Source organism: Monodon monoceros, unplaced genomic scaffold, assembly GCF_005190385.1.
Source record: "Monodon monoceros isolate NGI ecotype Baffin Bay Population unplaced genomic scaffold, NGI_Narwhal_1 Super_Scaffold_11, whole genome shotgun sequence".
NCBI classification, from domain to species: Eukaryota; Metazoa; Chordata; class Mammalia; order Artiodactyla; family Monodontidae; genus Monodon; species Monodon monoceros.
The window spans coordinates 25351839-25369125 of NW_021703767.1; the positions used below are offsets into that span (position 1 = coordinate 25351839).

At 34.4% G+C, this 17287-nt stretch overlaps 1 protein-coding gene across 2 annotated transcripts in view; it reads left to right on the plus strand.

Annotated features, from left to right (window-relative positions):
- Nucleotides 1-16713: 16713 nt before the first annotated feature.
- Nucleotides 16714-17287, plus strand: part of TMPRSS15 (transmembrane serine protease 15) — a 131497-nt gene continuing 130923 nt past the window's right edge. Inside the window, exon 1 of one of the 2 annotated variants that reach the window (XM_029214683.1) lies at nt 16714-16969. In XM_029214683.1, coding sequence (XP_029070516.1) covers nt 16825-16969 — 145 coding nt within the window. In that variant the 5' untranslated portion in view covers nt 16714-16824. The remainder of the gene's footprint in view (nt 16970-17287) is intronic. The other variant, XM_029214684.1, reaches the window with a different exon arrangement.

Consider the following 17287-nt stretch of genomic DNA (forward strand, 5'->3'; position numbering starts at 1 on the left):
TTGGAGGATCAGAGAAAAGTCACTAACAAGGAATCACAGACCGAGTTAGTGAAAGCTATAGAAGACTGTTTCCTCTGCATTCGGGATGGGACAGGCTATAGATCAGCAGGATAGGTAATTTTGAATAAAATCTGTATCTAAAGTGAGAAAAATGAAAAATAAGTAAGAAACCATGAGGACAAACCGAAACCCACAGGGATAAACTAAAACCCATACCTGTCATTCATTGCTTTTCTTATTGTTTCTAATGCAACATGTAGCCTTAAGTGACCTGCAGAAGAATCAGGGACGCTTCACCTTGGCACTGCAGAGGAGCTTGACCCACAGCTTAAAGAACCAGAAGGAACTCTGTGCTGGCTGCAGCCCCATGCTGAGATGAGCTAGCCAATCAGCAACAATGTGAAATCCACAGTGATGCCTGGAGCCATGGCACCAGCCTCCTAGCTTATTAGCTACTGTTTCACGTCCACCTTTCAAATCTCACTCATTTCTTTTGGGGCCAGCCTGGCCTAGAACCCTACAGAGAAGGGCATTTGAAAAATCAAGTTAATTTACCTAAATTTACACATGTGAAACCACTGAGTTTACTGTTTAGACCTAGACTACTTGAATCTATTTCCTGAATCTGCTGTTTATTGGCTTTAATACCTTAGGCTAGTTACTCAAATGTTCTGTGCCTCAGTTTCCACACCTCTCAAGTGGGAATAATAGTAGCACCTAACCCACAGTGTTATTATAGGAATTAAATAAAATATACATGTAAAGTTCCTAGAATGACACATAGTATAGTAAATGACCATTAAATGTAAGAAATTATCTTTGTGTTTTATCTCATTTTACTCTATTTAAAAAATAATCACATGAAATAAAGATCTGTTCCCAAATGACATGTTTCTTCTCTGAGTTAGACCATACTGTGATTTTTAAAAATCATAATACAACAAAATATCAAGACTTCAAGGGTTTCATCTTCCCTTTATTGTCTATTAAGGGTAATATGTTGCTTTCAGCCCTCTGCCTGAAGGCAGAAACAACAATAGTGTGAGAAGTCTTTTGTTCAAAGCTGGCATTATAATTTTCAGTGGACATAACTGAAGAGATGTGTCAACAATAATTTTTCTTGGGGCAGTGAATGTTGAACTTAAAACATACGATGAAATGTACTTACAGTCTCCATGAGACTTAATCCATTATCTTTCTGGGCAAAATTTGATATCAGAAAAATGCTATTCAGACCTTAAGCAAAGGAGCAAACTATTCCATAAATAGATTAAGGAGAAATACATTCAATATAGTGAGAGCACAATCCCCAAACAAAGTATGGAAATTGCATATGTTATCTATTTTTCTTTAATGAAATTGTGTAGTTATCTAACAAGAAACGTGCTGACCTCTGGCATCCCTAAATTAAAACACTAGGTAGAATTTGAATAGAACCCTGCGAAAGGGAAAATTGTTATCTGACCAGGCATAAGAATATCTGGTCTCAAAGGAGAACTTTTTCTGAAGTTTTCTCTTAATAGTTAGACAATTATTATACCCATTATATTGATGAGGAAACTGACAGGGAAATTAAGTAAAAACTATCCACAGTTTTACAGTTAGTAACAAGAAGCCAAGATTTGAACTAAAGAAGGAGGACTCAAAGTCAATGTTTTTTACAAAGCAATGCCATCCCTTCACAATCAGGATGGAGCAATGAAAACTGTGACCAAGGTCTTGGAACATAAAATTCCAGATTCTTCTACGCAAAGACCAAAAGCCGATTTGAAACGTTTAATATACTGCACATTTTTATGTCATTGCAGGTCACAGTAATCCTACATTAGTTTTGTTTCCCCAAATTGGTATTTATTAGTATTAATATTCTCAATGTTCACAACTATTAGTACGTAGCATTTCCCAATATTAGTGGTATGGTATTCAATGGTATAGTGGTCCCAAGTCAGACGTTTAAAATAACAGTTAAAAAGAGAATTTCTGAGTTTCTCATGCAGCTTATTCTTTGAAAAGTCTGTGCTTTTAGAACTTCAATGTGCATATAAGTCACCTGGGCATCTTGTTAAAATAGAGATTCTTGGTAAATTATTCTGGTGAGATTCTGCATTTCTAACAAGCTTCCAGATATTTTTCAGAGACTAAACTTTGAATGGTAAAGATATAACCTCTTCACATCCTCTCTATATACCTCTCTGGGGAGAAAGAAAGCCCACACACCAGGAAACTCTTTGATTATATATTGCTGTGACTCACTGCAGTGATGTCTCTAATGTAACTAAGACCCAGAGTGACATCTACATGGTGCACCCCACTGGCAGTATATTCCTCAGTGCCCAAGCCTGGCCATGCTATTTGTACTTAACAGGAAATCAGAGATCAAAAGCTGGTTTCATACAGCAGCAAGATCAAGTGTGCTTGTTATATATTACACAGTTTAATCCAGTATGGTGTCATAAAGGATAACAATATCACTAAATCAAATTACTAGTTGTTTTAGGCGATATATGAGTTTTAATATGCACAAGCTACTGTTGTTGATTGAGTTAGTATTCTATGCAACCACAAAGTGCCTTCCAATTACCTAACAAAAAAATAAAGAAAGGAAAGAGATTACAGCAAAGCTAGATAATGGTGTTAAGGACTAAATGTTTGTGTTCCTCCAAAATTCATATGTTGAAATCCTAGCTCCCAATGTGACATTATTAGGAGGTGGGGGGTCTTTGGGAGATGATTAGATCATGAGGTGAAGCTCTCATGAATGGGATTAGTGCACTTAAAAATGAGACCCCAGATTGCTCTCTCGCCTCTTCTGCCACATGAGGATACAATGAGAAAATGGCCATCTGCAACCAGAAGGGGGTCTTCACCATAAACTGATCATGCTGAGACCCTGAGCTCAGACTTCAGACTCCAGAATCGTCATAAATAAATTTCTATTGTTTATAAGCCACCCAGTCTATGGTATTCTGTTGTAGCAGCCTGAAATAAGACAAATGGTGACTTTAGCAATGCTGTTTAAGGTTGCTCTTACCGTAGACTTCATTATGCTAAAGCTGGCTAACATTGTCTCGTCTAAACCATTCATTGTATAAATGCAGAAACTAAAACTCAAACAACTTACTTCAGTTGTTTAAGATAATGTTATTAGCAAACTCAAGAAGGGAACTTTAGATTTTGACTTTTAGACTGGCGTTTAGGAAAGAAAAGCCTCCTATTTACATATACATACCTCCACCATTACTGTATCAGTCAGTATAGGCTAAGTTATGCGGCATTAGAAAATGACTCTCAGGTCTCAGTGACACACAACAAACACCCATTTCTTGCCCACGTTGCATGCCCAATTTTGGTCAAAGGTTGACAGAGCAGCCCTATCTGGGCAATTGCTTTTCTCATTGCACAGGGGAAAAATAATGACTTGTTTTTACTCATATTTCATTAGTCCAAAAAATCATAACATGACAGCATGTATTTTCTACTTGCAGGGAGGAATGCAGCAAAAGTCATGGTCAATCTTGATGTCAGTGGAGCAGAGAAGGATACTTTCCTACTAGGGTAGTATAAATAATATTTTTTAAATGATACAGTCCTCTACAATTACAAATGCTGCGAATTCTGTTGTTTTGGCATAGATCTAGTGTTTATAGTATACACTCAATAAACAGCCCATAGTCAGTCTATTTTCTTTCCCTGGTGGTTCCAATTTCAACAGTGTTTTCTAGCAGAGATTGGTCAGGTTTATTTTGAAGTACTTAAATGAGAGTATTCTCTCCTGTGAACAAGAATACAGCTATATGTATTTTTTATAATTATTGAGAGGGTGCCATTTTCTTTGTATTAACAAGAGGTCACACATATGGCAACCCCGAAGCACAGGAAGGTTGACTCAAGCTTAAAGTTATAGGCCAGCCATCTGATGTATACAGCAGATAATTCTACTCTCACAAAGTTGTGACCACTGTCATTTCTACCTATGTGACTATAAAATCATTGAGTCTACTTCACTGGCTGCAAAATGACATCATTCCAGCTGGTCACAGCAGATAAAAATAAGAGATGCAGGAAAGAGCACAGGAGGACACTTTTCAGAATAACAGACTTAACTCCCTCATGCATAATTCACAGAAGCAGCGTATCCTTTAGACCCTCTCTTTTGGATATTGTCTGCCAGCTGGTACCAAATATTAAAGAAATTAATGGATGAAATGAAACCAGAGAGGATGGTGTGTTTGGGAGAGATGGAGAGAAGGTATGAATAACATGTGTAGTTACCTTTTAGCTAAAGAGAGAGACCAGGATGCAAAGTGACTGTTTTTCTTAAATTGCTAGGCAAGCTCAACTTCTCCCAACAACCCTGCTAGGAGAAGGTTGGTTTTTCAATTCTTTCTAACAGGTTCCTTGTGAAACGGATACAGCATTTTTGGCAATTATATTCCAATTATGTTTGTGTGTGTGTGAGTATATGTGTGCTTGTTACTCTATGAATGTGTATGCGATTCTGAGTGTGTGTATGTATGTGTGTATGATTGTGTGCAGGTGCATGTGTATATGTGCTTATGTGTGTGCTGTCATGTGAGTCTGTGTGCATGTGTGTTTATATGTGTGTAGGCTGCAGTTCTGACTGATACATAAAGCTGTTTATGATGATAACATTCTCCTCATTCTTTTCTTTTTTTTGAAATTTTCATTGGAGTGTAGTTGATTTACAATATTGTGTTAGTTTCAGGTGTACAGCAAAGTGAATCAGTTATACTTATACATATATTCACTCTTTTTTTTTTTTAGATTCTTTTCTCATATAAGCCATTGCAGAGTATTGAGCAGAGTTCCCTGTGCTGTACGGCAGGTTCTTATCAGTTATCTATTTTATATATAGTAGTGTGTATATGTCAATCCCCACCTCACAATTTATCCCTCCTCCCCCTTATCCCCTGGTAACCATAAGTTTGTTTTCTACATCTGTGACTCTATTTCTGTTTTGTAAATAGATTCATTTGTACCATTTTTTTAGATTCCACATATAAATGATATCATATGATAATTTGCCTTTCTGTGTCTGACTTACTTCACTCAGTATGGCAGTCTCTAGGTCCATCCATGTTGCTGTCATTATTTTCATAATATAGATCAATTCACATTGAGCAAGATTAGTTCCTGACAATCTATTCGGATCATTGCACTGAAGAGTTTATTTTCTAGATCAGAAACACCTAGAGGATACAGACATTTGAGAGGGTTGCAGTCTTTTTTTATTACAGGGTTATTGAGTTTGAATTTAATTGAAGTGTGAACATAACAAATCTTATTCAAAGTAGATACTAACTTAGTAGTAGGAATCTTAAAATGTTTCTAAAGTAGCGTATTTTTTAGTAGTCTTCTCTTGAAAAGAAATGCGGTAGCTATTTTAATTGCATTCCATTGTTTAATTGCACATTTTAACTACATAACTATGTTTGGGAATCTCTCTGTAACATCTCTGTTTATTCATTATCTTCAGAGACCTCCGTCAAGCTGTCATTGCACTTGCTTATTTGCTCTGGCAAAATTTGTATATAAGGGAGACGATAGTAGGATTATGTAAGGTGTTGGAATGGTTTATTTTTCCCTTATCTTCACAAAGTGGAGACTTTTTGATTGAATCTTTAATATCGTATTTTTGGTGAAAAGAGGTAAAACATTTTAAAGCAGAAATATCAAATAAATGGTGATTAGGTTTACATGTCCAAAATCTTGAAACTATTTTTCAAGGCATTTTATGTAAAATTTGTCTGAAATGTTACAATCAACACGATTTTTTGATTACGGTTTATTCTATATCCACCCACTTCAAACTGCTACCTCACACAAAAACATTAATCCTACAATTAATCAAAATGTAAATTGATATGACCATTTTACCATTATTTTCAAAGAGATAGAAATTTGACTGGCATGGCTTATTTCAAATTAACGTGGTATGAGCAGGCTTTTTCTTCAGAACTAACATCTTAAAACCTCATTAAAGCAAAATAAAGATCACAGAAAATGTGTCCACAGTAGATAAGTACATTCAAGGTACCAGCAGGATATAAATGTGTATATTCTTGAATGAATGAGCAAGAGATAAAGTCAAAAGCTCTGGATATTTTAAAGTCAAAACCAACAAGAAGACATTTTTAAAATGCTTTAGAATATGCTGCAAATAGTTTGTGACTTTATCAAAGGATTTCACATTTTGGCTAAATATTAGAACTTCACAAGCCAAAGAATACCATCTCCACTTTGTTAATGGTATAGATAAATCATAGGGATCGAATGTCCTTTAGACACCATTGCAGACCAGGGAGATAGCAAACTGAGCTCTCAAAACAAATGCCTTATCTTAACAGTACATCCACACATGTCCACTGTCCAAAAGATGTTTAGGATGATCTGAATTTTAATCTAGGATATCCTGGAAAATTGAAGGTTACAATGGAGTATAAATACTGTAAAATCATAAGAATTAGAAAAAAATTTTAAAGAAACTAAGAAAAAATAGACATGATATCATAATTAATATTCTAACGGCAGTCTATTAAGTTCAGAACTAATACATTCCTACACTGGAACACTTACTCATTGAAAAGAAAAATGTTATTAAAATATAGCAATTAAAGAATTTCTACTTTCAAATAAACAAGTGAGCACTTTCTAAAGATAGTTTTTTAAATCTTTTAAAAGTGCATCATGAATTATATTTAAATTCCTCATCAAAACCCATAGTTAAAGTTTATTATAAAAGTGAAGTAAAGAAGTAATAGGTTGATTAAATAACACAGATGTTTGTTTTCCTCTCATATATTAGCACAGATATAAAGGGCCAGGGCATGTGTCTGGCTCTGCTATTCACAAGTAGCTTCCAAGACCACTACTTTTCCCCATTTTATAGGCTTCAGGAAGAAAGAAAAAAATTATAGCAAGGCTCCTTAAAGAGATGATCCAGAAGTTGCACATATAACTTTCTCTCATACCCCACTCTCTTGAAATTAATCACAAGGCCACATCTAAACTGAAAGAAAGCTGTTGTTCATGGCTCACAGGTAAAACTCAGGGAGTTCCATCTCTAAAAGGATGAGGGAGAATGAAAAGAGGGAAAGAGTGATCTCCACCACAGTTATGCTTATATAAATTTTTTCTTAGTTTTACGTAATCTCTCCAATGATCTAGTGTAAGAAATCTCAATTAACATATAGTACCCTACTTAATTCCTTATGTCTAACCAACTTCACCAAACTCATGCCTCTGTCATTGACTTTGTCACCCTAAAATAATGACTTAACAGCAACTTGCAGTAGCAAGTTATTTTATTTTATTTTTAATGTCAGTAGTCTCAACTCAGCAGTAGCAGCAAGAAACATTCATTAAACACATAATTCTGAATACATTACATTATTTAAGCAAAAGCTCACTACATATCTGGCCACTTTCATCTAGGAACTGACACTCAATAATAAAGGAGAAGTAAACAAAATTCATGTAAAGAAACTATGCATTTACCTAGTAAACAATATTACCAAAAGGGTTTATTTGGGTGATATCTAAAAAGGCATAGTCATAAAGTGAAGTGCAAAATTTTATGTGGGAATTTTGACGTCTGGATCAAAGCTGAAAACTTTAGTTTCCTTAACTAGATGGTCTCTTAATTTGATCTTATCTTTATTCTTTCAGTTAGAAAAGAAAAGAGGATGAGCTTTCTGAAACTGTTTTAATGACATGACAGTGAAAACTGCTTTAGCAAGTTAATGTGGAAAATTTGTTCTGTGGAAAAATTACAGCTTGACCAAAGACTTTGGTGATGATAACAGGGCAATTAGATAAAAAGCACTGAGAAAATTTGACAAGTAGGCTGACTCCCTTTCAATATCAAAAAATCTTTTGACCTCCAGGCACTAAGATGATTAAAGTTGAAAAGTAGCATGGTGAGATGATAAATCCAGCCTGAGCTACAGATGTGGCCACCACAATAATATAAAATCATGGGGGTGTGAATTGGTTAGGATTCTGGATACATAGGGGGTTTCTTTGAAAATGACCTAAACTAGCAGGTGACAGGGAAGAACATACTGATATTTTTTCAAAGCTCCCTACTAACCAACTAAGATGTTATAAAAAGTGTTGTAACCCCTATGAGAAAAAGCCAATCTCTCCCAGCCTAGCTCATTTTTCTTTCCTGAAGTACAGGTCTATTTTTGAATACTGCCATGAATAGAGTTCTCTTTGGGAACAGTTAAGTGCTATGCAATTCAGCATGTCCAGGTATAATACCTTTGATTCAAAAGTTTCATAATCCACTTTACAGACAAAAGTAGATTGGAGAGATATGCTTGGTGAGAGTGACTTTCATATGGCAAGGTAAGAAGCCACATGTAGAGCAGGAACAAAGGATGAAGAAAGGGGAAGCATAATTTGCATCAGCAAAGGGAAAGTAAATATGATTTCACTGTAGTCAGACAAGAGAAGGATAAAAAAAGCTGCACTGAGACTGAAAGGTCAGTGGGAGAGATGAAGGAAAAGATCTTAAGAAAATGTTTGAAAAGACCTTGTCTCACACAGGTGATTTTTAGGTGAATCTCTGAAAGAAATCTGGGAAACAAAGACTTTTTAATATGAAGAGACATAAATTATATACTTTCCTTTGGAAGGGACCATAAAAATCATAAGCTCAGGAAATTTTAGAAATGAAAGTGATTTTAAGATCCATAACTTTGTCCTCCAGATGAGAAAACTGCAGCTCAATAAGAGGTTTGGTGAAATGCCCCAGGTTGCATAGGCAAGGTCCATGTCTATATGTAAAGGTGGGTGTACTGTCGATAGGACTAGTGCATTTTTCACGTCACACCACCTTCTTTGAATGGCAAATACATTTTTTACTAATTCAAGAGATGTAGTTTTGCAATTTAAACAGAGTATTTCAGTGTGTAACAACTTTAAAGGATTTCTTTTTATCATCAACCTAAAAGTAGTACAGGAATCCAACTCTTGTTTGATTGCACTGTTAAACGATGCAAGAGATTACTATAAATTGAAAGGATTTTTATTCTCTTCATTTTCAGTTTTCATGTACGTATCCGTTAGTAAACTAGTATTCACCTGAAAACATTGTCCCTAAATGAACTAAGTAATATTGTGTACTCAAATTTTTTCAGAGCCAGGAAGCTTTGGTATGACATCTAAACTAATTTTTAGGTATAGTTTAGTTGAATAAAATTGAAATAGTCTTTATTAAATATTACATTTATTTATTATAGTCTATATTACATTGGATGGACTTTTGTGTAAAGTCTGAATTGAAGCTGAAGATTAAAGCATCCTTCTCAAGAACCTAATTGAACGACTTATAAACCAGTTATAAGCTAGCCAAAATTCACCAGCAGGGGCAAAAAAAAAAAAAACAGAAACAAAACAAAGAAAAAACAACAAAGTTCATGGCAAAAACTATATCCAATACAAGAATATTATGAAACTCAACATGGCTCTTTTTTCTATCAGTCATCTATAAACCCTATCTTCTCCACCAGTATTGCTGAAAAGAACTCCAAAAAAGTTCTAATTTTCATTAATATCCTGCAATTTGTAGAAAAGCAGGTCAAATTGATGAGTCAGCAGCCTGAGAAAAGAGAAAATATCTCAGGACTAGCAACCCCTAGTAGCTAATGATGCTAGGGTATCTAAGTGGAGACAGGCAGAAAACCACAGGACCTTGTGATCTCTCAGTTCTATTCATCAATTTGTAAGAAAGAGTATGCAGCACAGTTGTACCTCACACACATTCACAAACAAAAAAAAACCCACATTAGTACAAAGGAACCTTTTGACAGGGTGTTTGGTAAAATTGCAGAAGAGAGAAAGGAATGTGAGCCATCATACAAAGGGGGTATATAGCCTCCTATGGGTTACTTCTCCTCTCTCAACACCTTTCCGCAGCCCCTCAGTTTACAAAAAGTAAAAAAGCAGATCATATGCATTCCTCAAACTGTTGTTCATACAAAAGCACGGAGAATTCACCCACTCTATGGGAAAGCCATGGGAAAGAGCCTAAGAGAACTAAATAAAGCATGAACCAAATGAAAAGTAATAGCAAGGCAGCCATGCAAATATACCTCAGAAGGAAAGAAGGAAGGAGGGAAGGGAGAGGGGAAGAGACTAGTTTATAAAATGTTGCCCAAAACTTTGATTCTAGAAGCAAATTCAACAAAAGGAAAGTTTTCTACAGTACTATTTATTATAAAATAAGTTAATAAGAAAATAAGTTCAAGACAGTAATAAGATAATAAAACACAGAAGTGGTTAAAAGAGAAAGATTATGATTTAAGAACCCAATTGAAACCTGAATCAGCAGCATGATACAAACTAACAATAAATTACAAACAACAGAAAACAAAAAACCCAGAGTTGTATATCGTATATAATTAAAATGTATAAGGGAGTTACAGATATGGTAACAATTACGAGAAATGTATAAATAATATAAAGAAATAACTAAGAGAATCCAACCTAAAAAAATTGGACTCCAATCCCCAGTAAGACATCTAGTAGATTGAACAACAAACAATTTCAAAATTTTAATAAAGGAAGGCTAATTTTTAAATGAAGTGGAAACTGAAAAAGGTACACAACTTTCCAAGAAAACTCAATTCAGAATAATCAATGCTAAATTATTTACTATTGAACCTCATGTATGAAACAAGAATTCTCTAGGCAATCAAGTAGATATAAAACATGTCACATAGAGAAGTAAGATATGGAGTTTGCTTTAGACATTTTCCCAATTATGTTCTGTGTCAGAAAGACAATATTAGAAAAATATCTTCAGAATTCCAAGGAAAAAAAATAAACTTGTCATTTTCCCATGCATATAATCCTCAGAAAAGTATCATTCAAGTATAAAAGAAAGAGGAAGGTTTCTCACATATGAATAAACTCAAGGAATATACAGAATCCATCAGCCCTAAAAATAACACACACAGAAAAACTGGCTGACAATGATGATGCACATGCAATCAGAAGATGAAAGAAAGTCATAAAAGAAGGCTAGTTCAATACTTGGTGTCAGAGAATAGCAGAGGAATACCTACAAGCTTCTGAGAGAAAGATGATATGGCACCACAATTTTACATCCCATCAAATTTTTCTTCAAGTGTCAAAAGTATACAAAATAATACCTAGTGATCTAGAATTACAGTATCTAAGGATCCTCATTGACAAAGATGTCTAACAATATTTAAAGACCTACTCTTTTTTTCACTCCATAAGATGTTTATCAAAGTCCTCAGATATTTCACAAAGAAAGATTACTGTCCCTTGTAACACCTAAATATAAAGACTTATCAATTAGGTTTTAGAATACTGTGTTGACATTATATGAAAAGTCAAAGAAAAACATACCAGCCTTGGAGACAAGCAGATGTGTATTTCATACAGCTCTGTCATCCTTGAACCAGGAATCATAGGAGTCACTTAAGTGTTAATTGACTGACTATACTGGAGTATTTGGACACATTTTCAGAGAAAAATATCATCTGTAGAATATCCAAAAGTATTATTGATGAGTAATATTGATTTTCTTGTTTTATATTATTTTTTTAATTTAGTCTTTATTCAAGAAATGTGTCCAATAACAACCCAGTCACAGGAATTTATAAAAAGATGAAAGCTATTGGGAGTTTCTCACATTATGCTGAATAGTGGAAGAAATGTTTTATAAATGCCCAGGGCCTTAATCTTTAGAGATTGTTTGCAGTTACCACAGCTACATAGGGCAGTCAGAGTATAAAATCACACTGAGCAAATGAATGGACTATGTTATGCACCATGATTCTTAACTCTCTGGTCCTTATGCTTCAATAATATTAACAAGAGCTTATACACTCTTAATTTTCCTAGTTTCCAATTCTTATCCTTTCATTCATTATAGGCTAAAATACATATAATCTCCCCTAGGAGTCTCCAAAAGTTCAATATTGGCTCTACCTACTCTATTTTTCACTATCTTCAAGTATCTTCCTACTTCATTATTCACTTAACTGGAATGTGTCATTCCCATCATTGAACTGGTCACAATTTTGATTTCCTCACTGAAAGCTTCATTAAGAGTATTAATGATGTTGACCTATCCAGAGCTACATATTCTCTTCATTGACCATACCAGATATTTGTTCTTACTTATTTGTTTCTACTTCATCTAGATCATTTTAACTTATATGGTTAAGTTTTTAAATATATGTTTAAAATAAATATTTTACTCTCCTATAAATATTCAATGACTGACTTAAGGGGGCTGGTTCTGTGACTTCCACGTTTCTCAAAATAGAAAGTTCTATGCATAAAGTTTTTTAAATTTACTTGTTATTTAGTAAAGATGAAACCAATACAGAGACATCAATCATATGCTTTCCCTTTCCCTTTATATATATATATATATATAAAGTGAAGAATATATATATATAAAAGAAGAATGCAGAAAACTATTAACTTATATGTCTTAATCATCTAACTCTGTCAAGTTAACATGGTTCACTAATTTATTTCAAAAATTTTAAGAGAACTGACACAATTCAAATACAGTTGAAGTCCCCTTGGTTGGTATTTCATTCCCATACTATCCAATCCCATCCCTACCTAGAAGTAATCATGATACTGAAGTTTTTATTTACCATTCCCATGTAAACTTTTATTACATATAACTGCATTACTAAAAAAATTATTTTCTATTTTGACTTTAAATAGTGTAACACTGCATATATTCTTCTGCAACTTGTTTCTTGTTTTTTATTGAAATATAATTGACTTACAATATTATGTTAGTTTCAGGTGTACAACATAGTAGTTGATTTCCAGTCTCATAGTACTGTGGTCAGAAAAGATCCTTGATATGATTTCAATCTTCCCAAATTTAATGAGACTTGTTTTGTGGCCTAGCATGTGATCTATCCTGGGGAATGTTCCACGTCACTCGAAAAGAATGTGTATTCTGTTGCTTTTGGACAGAATGCTCTATCTATCTATCTATCTATCTATCTATCATCTATCTATCTATCTATCAACTATCTGATGATGGGCAGGGCTAGATCCTGGGGTATAGCTTGTTTCTTTGTGTAAAAGTTTGTTTACTATTTCCAAGCTGGTACATAGAGCTCCAGTTTGTACACTTTTAACTTGTGTATAATACTTTATTATTTAAAAAGTACAATTCATTTTCCTATTGATGGACACAAGTTTTCTCTCTATTTTGTGGGGTTTAAAATAGTGTTGTAACGAATATCATCTCATAGCCTGCAACTGTTAGAGTTTCTCTAGGATGTATAGTTAGTAGACTAATTCAGGGGTCAAATTATATATGCATATTTAGTTTTGATAGATATTACCAAATTGCTCTTCTATATGATTATTTGAATTTTCTTTCTCACAAGCGATGAATGCCACTGCTTAGTAATACTAAGGATGTTAATTGTTGCTAGTATATTTGAGGTCAGTAATATTTCATTTTTTATTTTAATTGGAATTCCATAATTACTACTGAAGTTGACCATCTACTAAAAGTGAGAACCTATAGAAATTTGTGTGATCATGTTTTATTTCCGTATTGTTTGTTTGGGTTTGTGTTTTTGTTAATTGCCTGCTGTTTGTCTTTTATGTGTTAATTAGTAGAAATTCTCCATGAATTATGTAAAATGTTTTTCAGTTGTAAACTATAAGGGTACTTCCCACATAGGCTCTTTTCATCTCTGCAAGCTGAGGGCAGAGTTTCATGAATGTTCTATGCACGCACAGGGTAAGCTGAAAGTAAGAGAGTTAAAGCCCCATAAGCTACTCTGTACCAGTGAGCAAGGCTGTTTGATTAATAAACATCCCTGCCTCCTTGCGCATTAATTGTGGTAATCCTGAGGACTTTTCTCTCTGTCTCATGCAGCAGTCCCCAGCAGGATTATGTTCCTGAGACTATGGTAGTTTCTGGCTTGATTACATAATTTTATTGGCTTTATTTTCCCCACTTTTCACTTCCCAACTCATTTCATGGACTTTCCATGGATTACCTTCCAAATAAATTTCAGAAACTCATACAAAAATCTTTGCTGCACTTCTGTTCTGTTGTAGCCAAACAAAAACATACACAGTAAAAAAAGAAAAGAAAAAAAAAAAGGAAACAATCCATTTTGTGTCTTGTTTTTACTTTCTTTTTATATCTTTTGTTTAAAAATCACTCAGTGTTATTATTGGCTAAATTTATCAATATTCTTCTACCTAGTTCATCCTTTTATTTTTTAATAAAATTAAAAATGTTTATTCTTTTTTAAAAACTCCTTTAGTATCCCACATCAGGAGGACATCTTCCTACATTTTCTTCAAACTTTTTTCTGTAGTTTTTCTGTATATTTAACCCACCTGGAATTTATTTTTCTTCATGATGTGAGATAAGGATCTTATTTTATTTATCCTGAGATGAATAACCCGCTGACCCAGCATCATTTCTTGAATAGCCATCCTTGTCTCACGTATTGGTAAGACTATCTTTTTGACATGTGAAGTTTCCACATATGAATCAGGATGTTTGTGGGATCTTTATTCTACTGAGATATTTTTCTACCCCTGGACCAATACCACTCACTCTTTATTATTATAACTGCTTAATGAGTTTTGTTATATGATATGCCAAGTTCCATTTTATTTTAGTAAATTTTTCAATTTCAGGACATATGATTTATCCGTTTTTCACATTAACCTGTTTATTTCATTCTGTCCTTTACAAATTAATGCCTTTTTAAAGGAAAGCTATTCTTCCACTCATTTATTTGAACATATTAAGTATAATCACTTAAAACATATAATTTAAGGAAAATTTATAATATGAATGCTGATTTCATTTCTGAACATAAGTATATATATATATTTTTTTTTCAGTCTTATGTTTAATATATTATTGTCCTGTGCTTGGAGCATAGTATGTGAACTCATTTTGTTATATTCTCCTTCCCTTATATAAAGTCAAAATAAAACAAAGTTCTACTCGATTTCCTGAAAGCAAATATGCTTCACCTGCATCAGCTATAATGAAGAAAACAGTCATTGTACTTCCATATTCTTGGCTCCCCAAATTCAAGTGTCATTCTCCAGGCTCCCATTGTATGGGAGGGTCTCACCTATTACTAGGATATAAATAAGATAAAGCTCTCCCAACTCCACCAGTGATGTCTCTCATTTCATGTGTATTTTAAAGGAATTAAGAATACAGTTAGTATTAATTCAGTTAAATAAAAAATATAAATACATTCCATGACATACCTTTATTTATTTATATTTCACTTTTTACCAGCAAGGCTTTCAGAGAGCAACATGTGGTTCTTTTCCTTCAAGAGTGAAGAAAAAACAAACATGGCTCTTGCTTATTTTAGCCAATTATAAAATGCCACAATTTCAGCACATTAACCTCTGACCTAGTACTTCCTTATCTCTGGCCAGTTTTACTTGCCAGAACAAGAGGTAAATTGGTTTACTTCAGAACAGGTTTGGTTTTATTTATTAATTTTTAATTCTAAACTCGTTATTCAAAGTGTGAAAGTTCCCATGATAAACTGTACTTTAATTATCAGAGAACAGTCCTGGTTTTCCCATAACCACAGTTATGAGTGTGGAATTTTCAACATGTCCTCTTGTTATTATTGGCATTTTTTTTTTTTTTTTCGGTACGCGGGCCTCTCACTATTGTGGCCTCTCCCGTTGCGGAGCACAGGCTCCGGACGCGCAGGCTCAGCGGCCATGGCTCACGGACCCAGCCGCTCCGCGGCATGTGGGATCTTACCAGACCGGGGCACGAACCCGTGTCCCCTGCATCAGCAGGCGGACTCTCAACCACTGCGCCACCAGGGAAGCCCTATTGGCATCTTTAAAAAGATAAAGTCCTGGGCAAGTGAGTAATGTCTTCCCCACCCAGAATACTTTCTTAAAATAGAAAAAAAAAATGCTTAATTCCTCTCACAGCTGCTACTCCTGTTCATTGATAACTACGAGGCCATAAAAAGTGGGCATATGAAGCCTTGTTTCAGTGGACTTTCCTTTAGGTTAGATCAATACTCCCTTACACTGCATAACTTCACATGGGTGACGTAATGAAGATTACAAAATTTGTGATTGTTTCAATAAGAAAAAAATATATATATATATATGTGTGTATACAGAGATACAGAAAAAGAGAGAGAAAGTGGGATAGAGGGAGGGTGGGAAGAGAGATTAAGTATTAATATATATGTTAGGCTTTATATATATATATATATATATACACATACACACACATATGTGCTTAAAATTTATCTTTAGAATGTCTACACCTACATAAAACAGGAAAAGATGCCTTAATAATGACTTGAGTCAGAGGGTGGAAGGTTGATCTGTTAGGGACTCTTTACAAATATCATGTGCCTGTGCCCAATGATTAATTTGGCTACCATGAATTTCATATTTCTTCTACCAGTTCTCAAAATGATAAAGTATCATTTTTGTTTACAACATGCAGTTAGCATAATTCACACTGACAACTGGCCTGTTCAGGTGATTAACATTTACAACTCTAAGCTTCTCTGTACTCACTAATATCTTTTTAAACATTAACTGCACTTTTAAAGCTACTTAATGTATAGAGACATAATGTTGCCAAAGGGACATACACAACTCATTTACACTGACTAGTAAGACTAGTGTAGATTTGTTTGACAAGTCTTCTTGGAAAACTTGAGAGCTTGTGCTCTTCAGTTGGTGAAGCTTCTATGCTCTCTCAGAGCCCTTAGAGTAGCAAACCTTCAAAAACCAAAGATGGGCTCAAAGCGAAGTGTACCCTCAAGGCGCCGTTCTCTCAGCACCTATGAAGTCATGTTTGCAGCTCTCTTTGCCATATTGGTGGTGCTCTGTGCTGGGTTAATTGCAGTGGCCTGGCTGTCAATCAAGGGATCAGAAAGAGGTAAGTCACATAGACCTGGCTACAGAAAAGTGCTCTCAGATGAATGTATACACTTTAATCTCCAGAATCCTGCCAGCATATTGTATGCATTGCTGTGCTTTCATGGCAAGGTATTTATATTGCATCCAGATGCTTCACCGTAGTTTACTTCATAGAATTTTTTTAACATGATATATAATTTGGATTTTAATTCAGAATTCAAACATGAGACTAAGTTTTTAAAACAGAAAATGATAATGTTCTCAGTTCCAACATATAATAAAGTAGGTTCATAGCCTGTGGGTCTGTTCTGATAGAATTTAAGTCATAAACCTATTC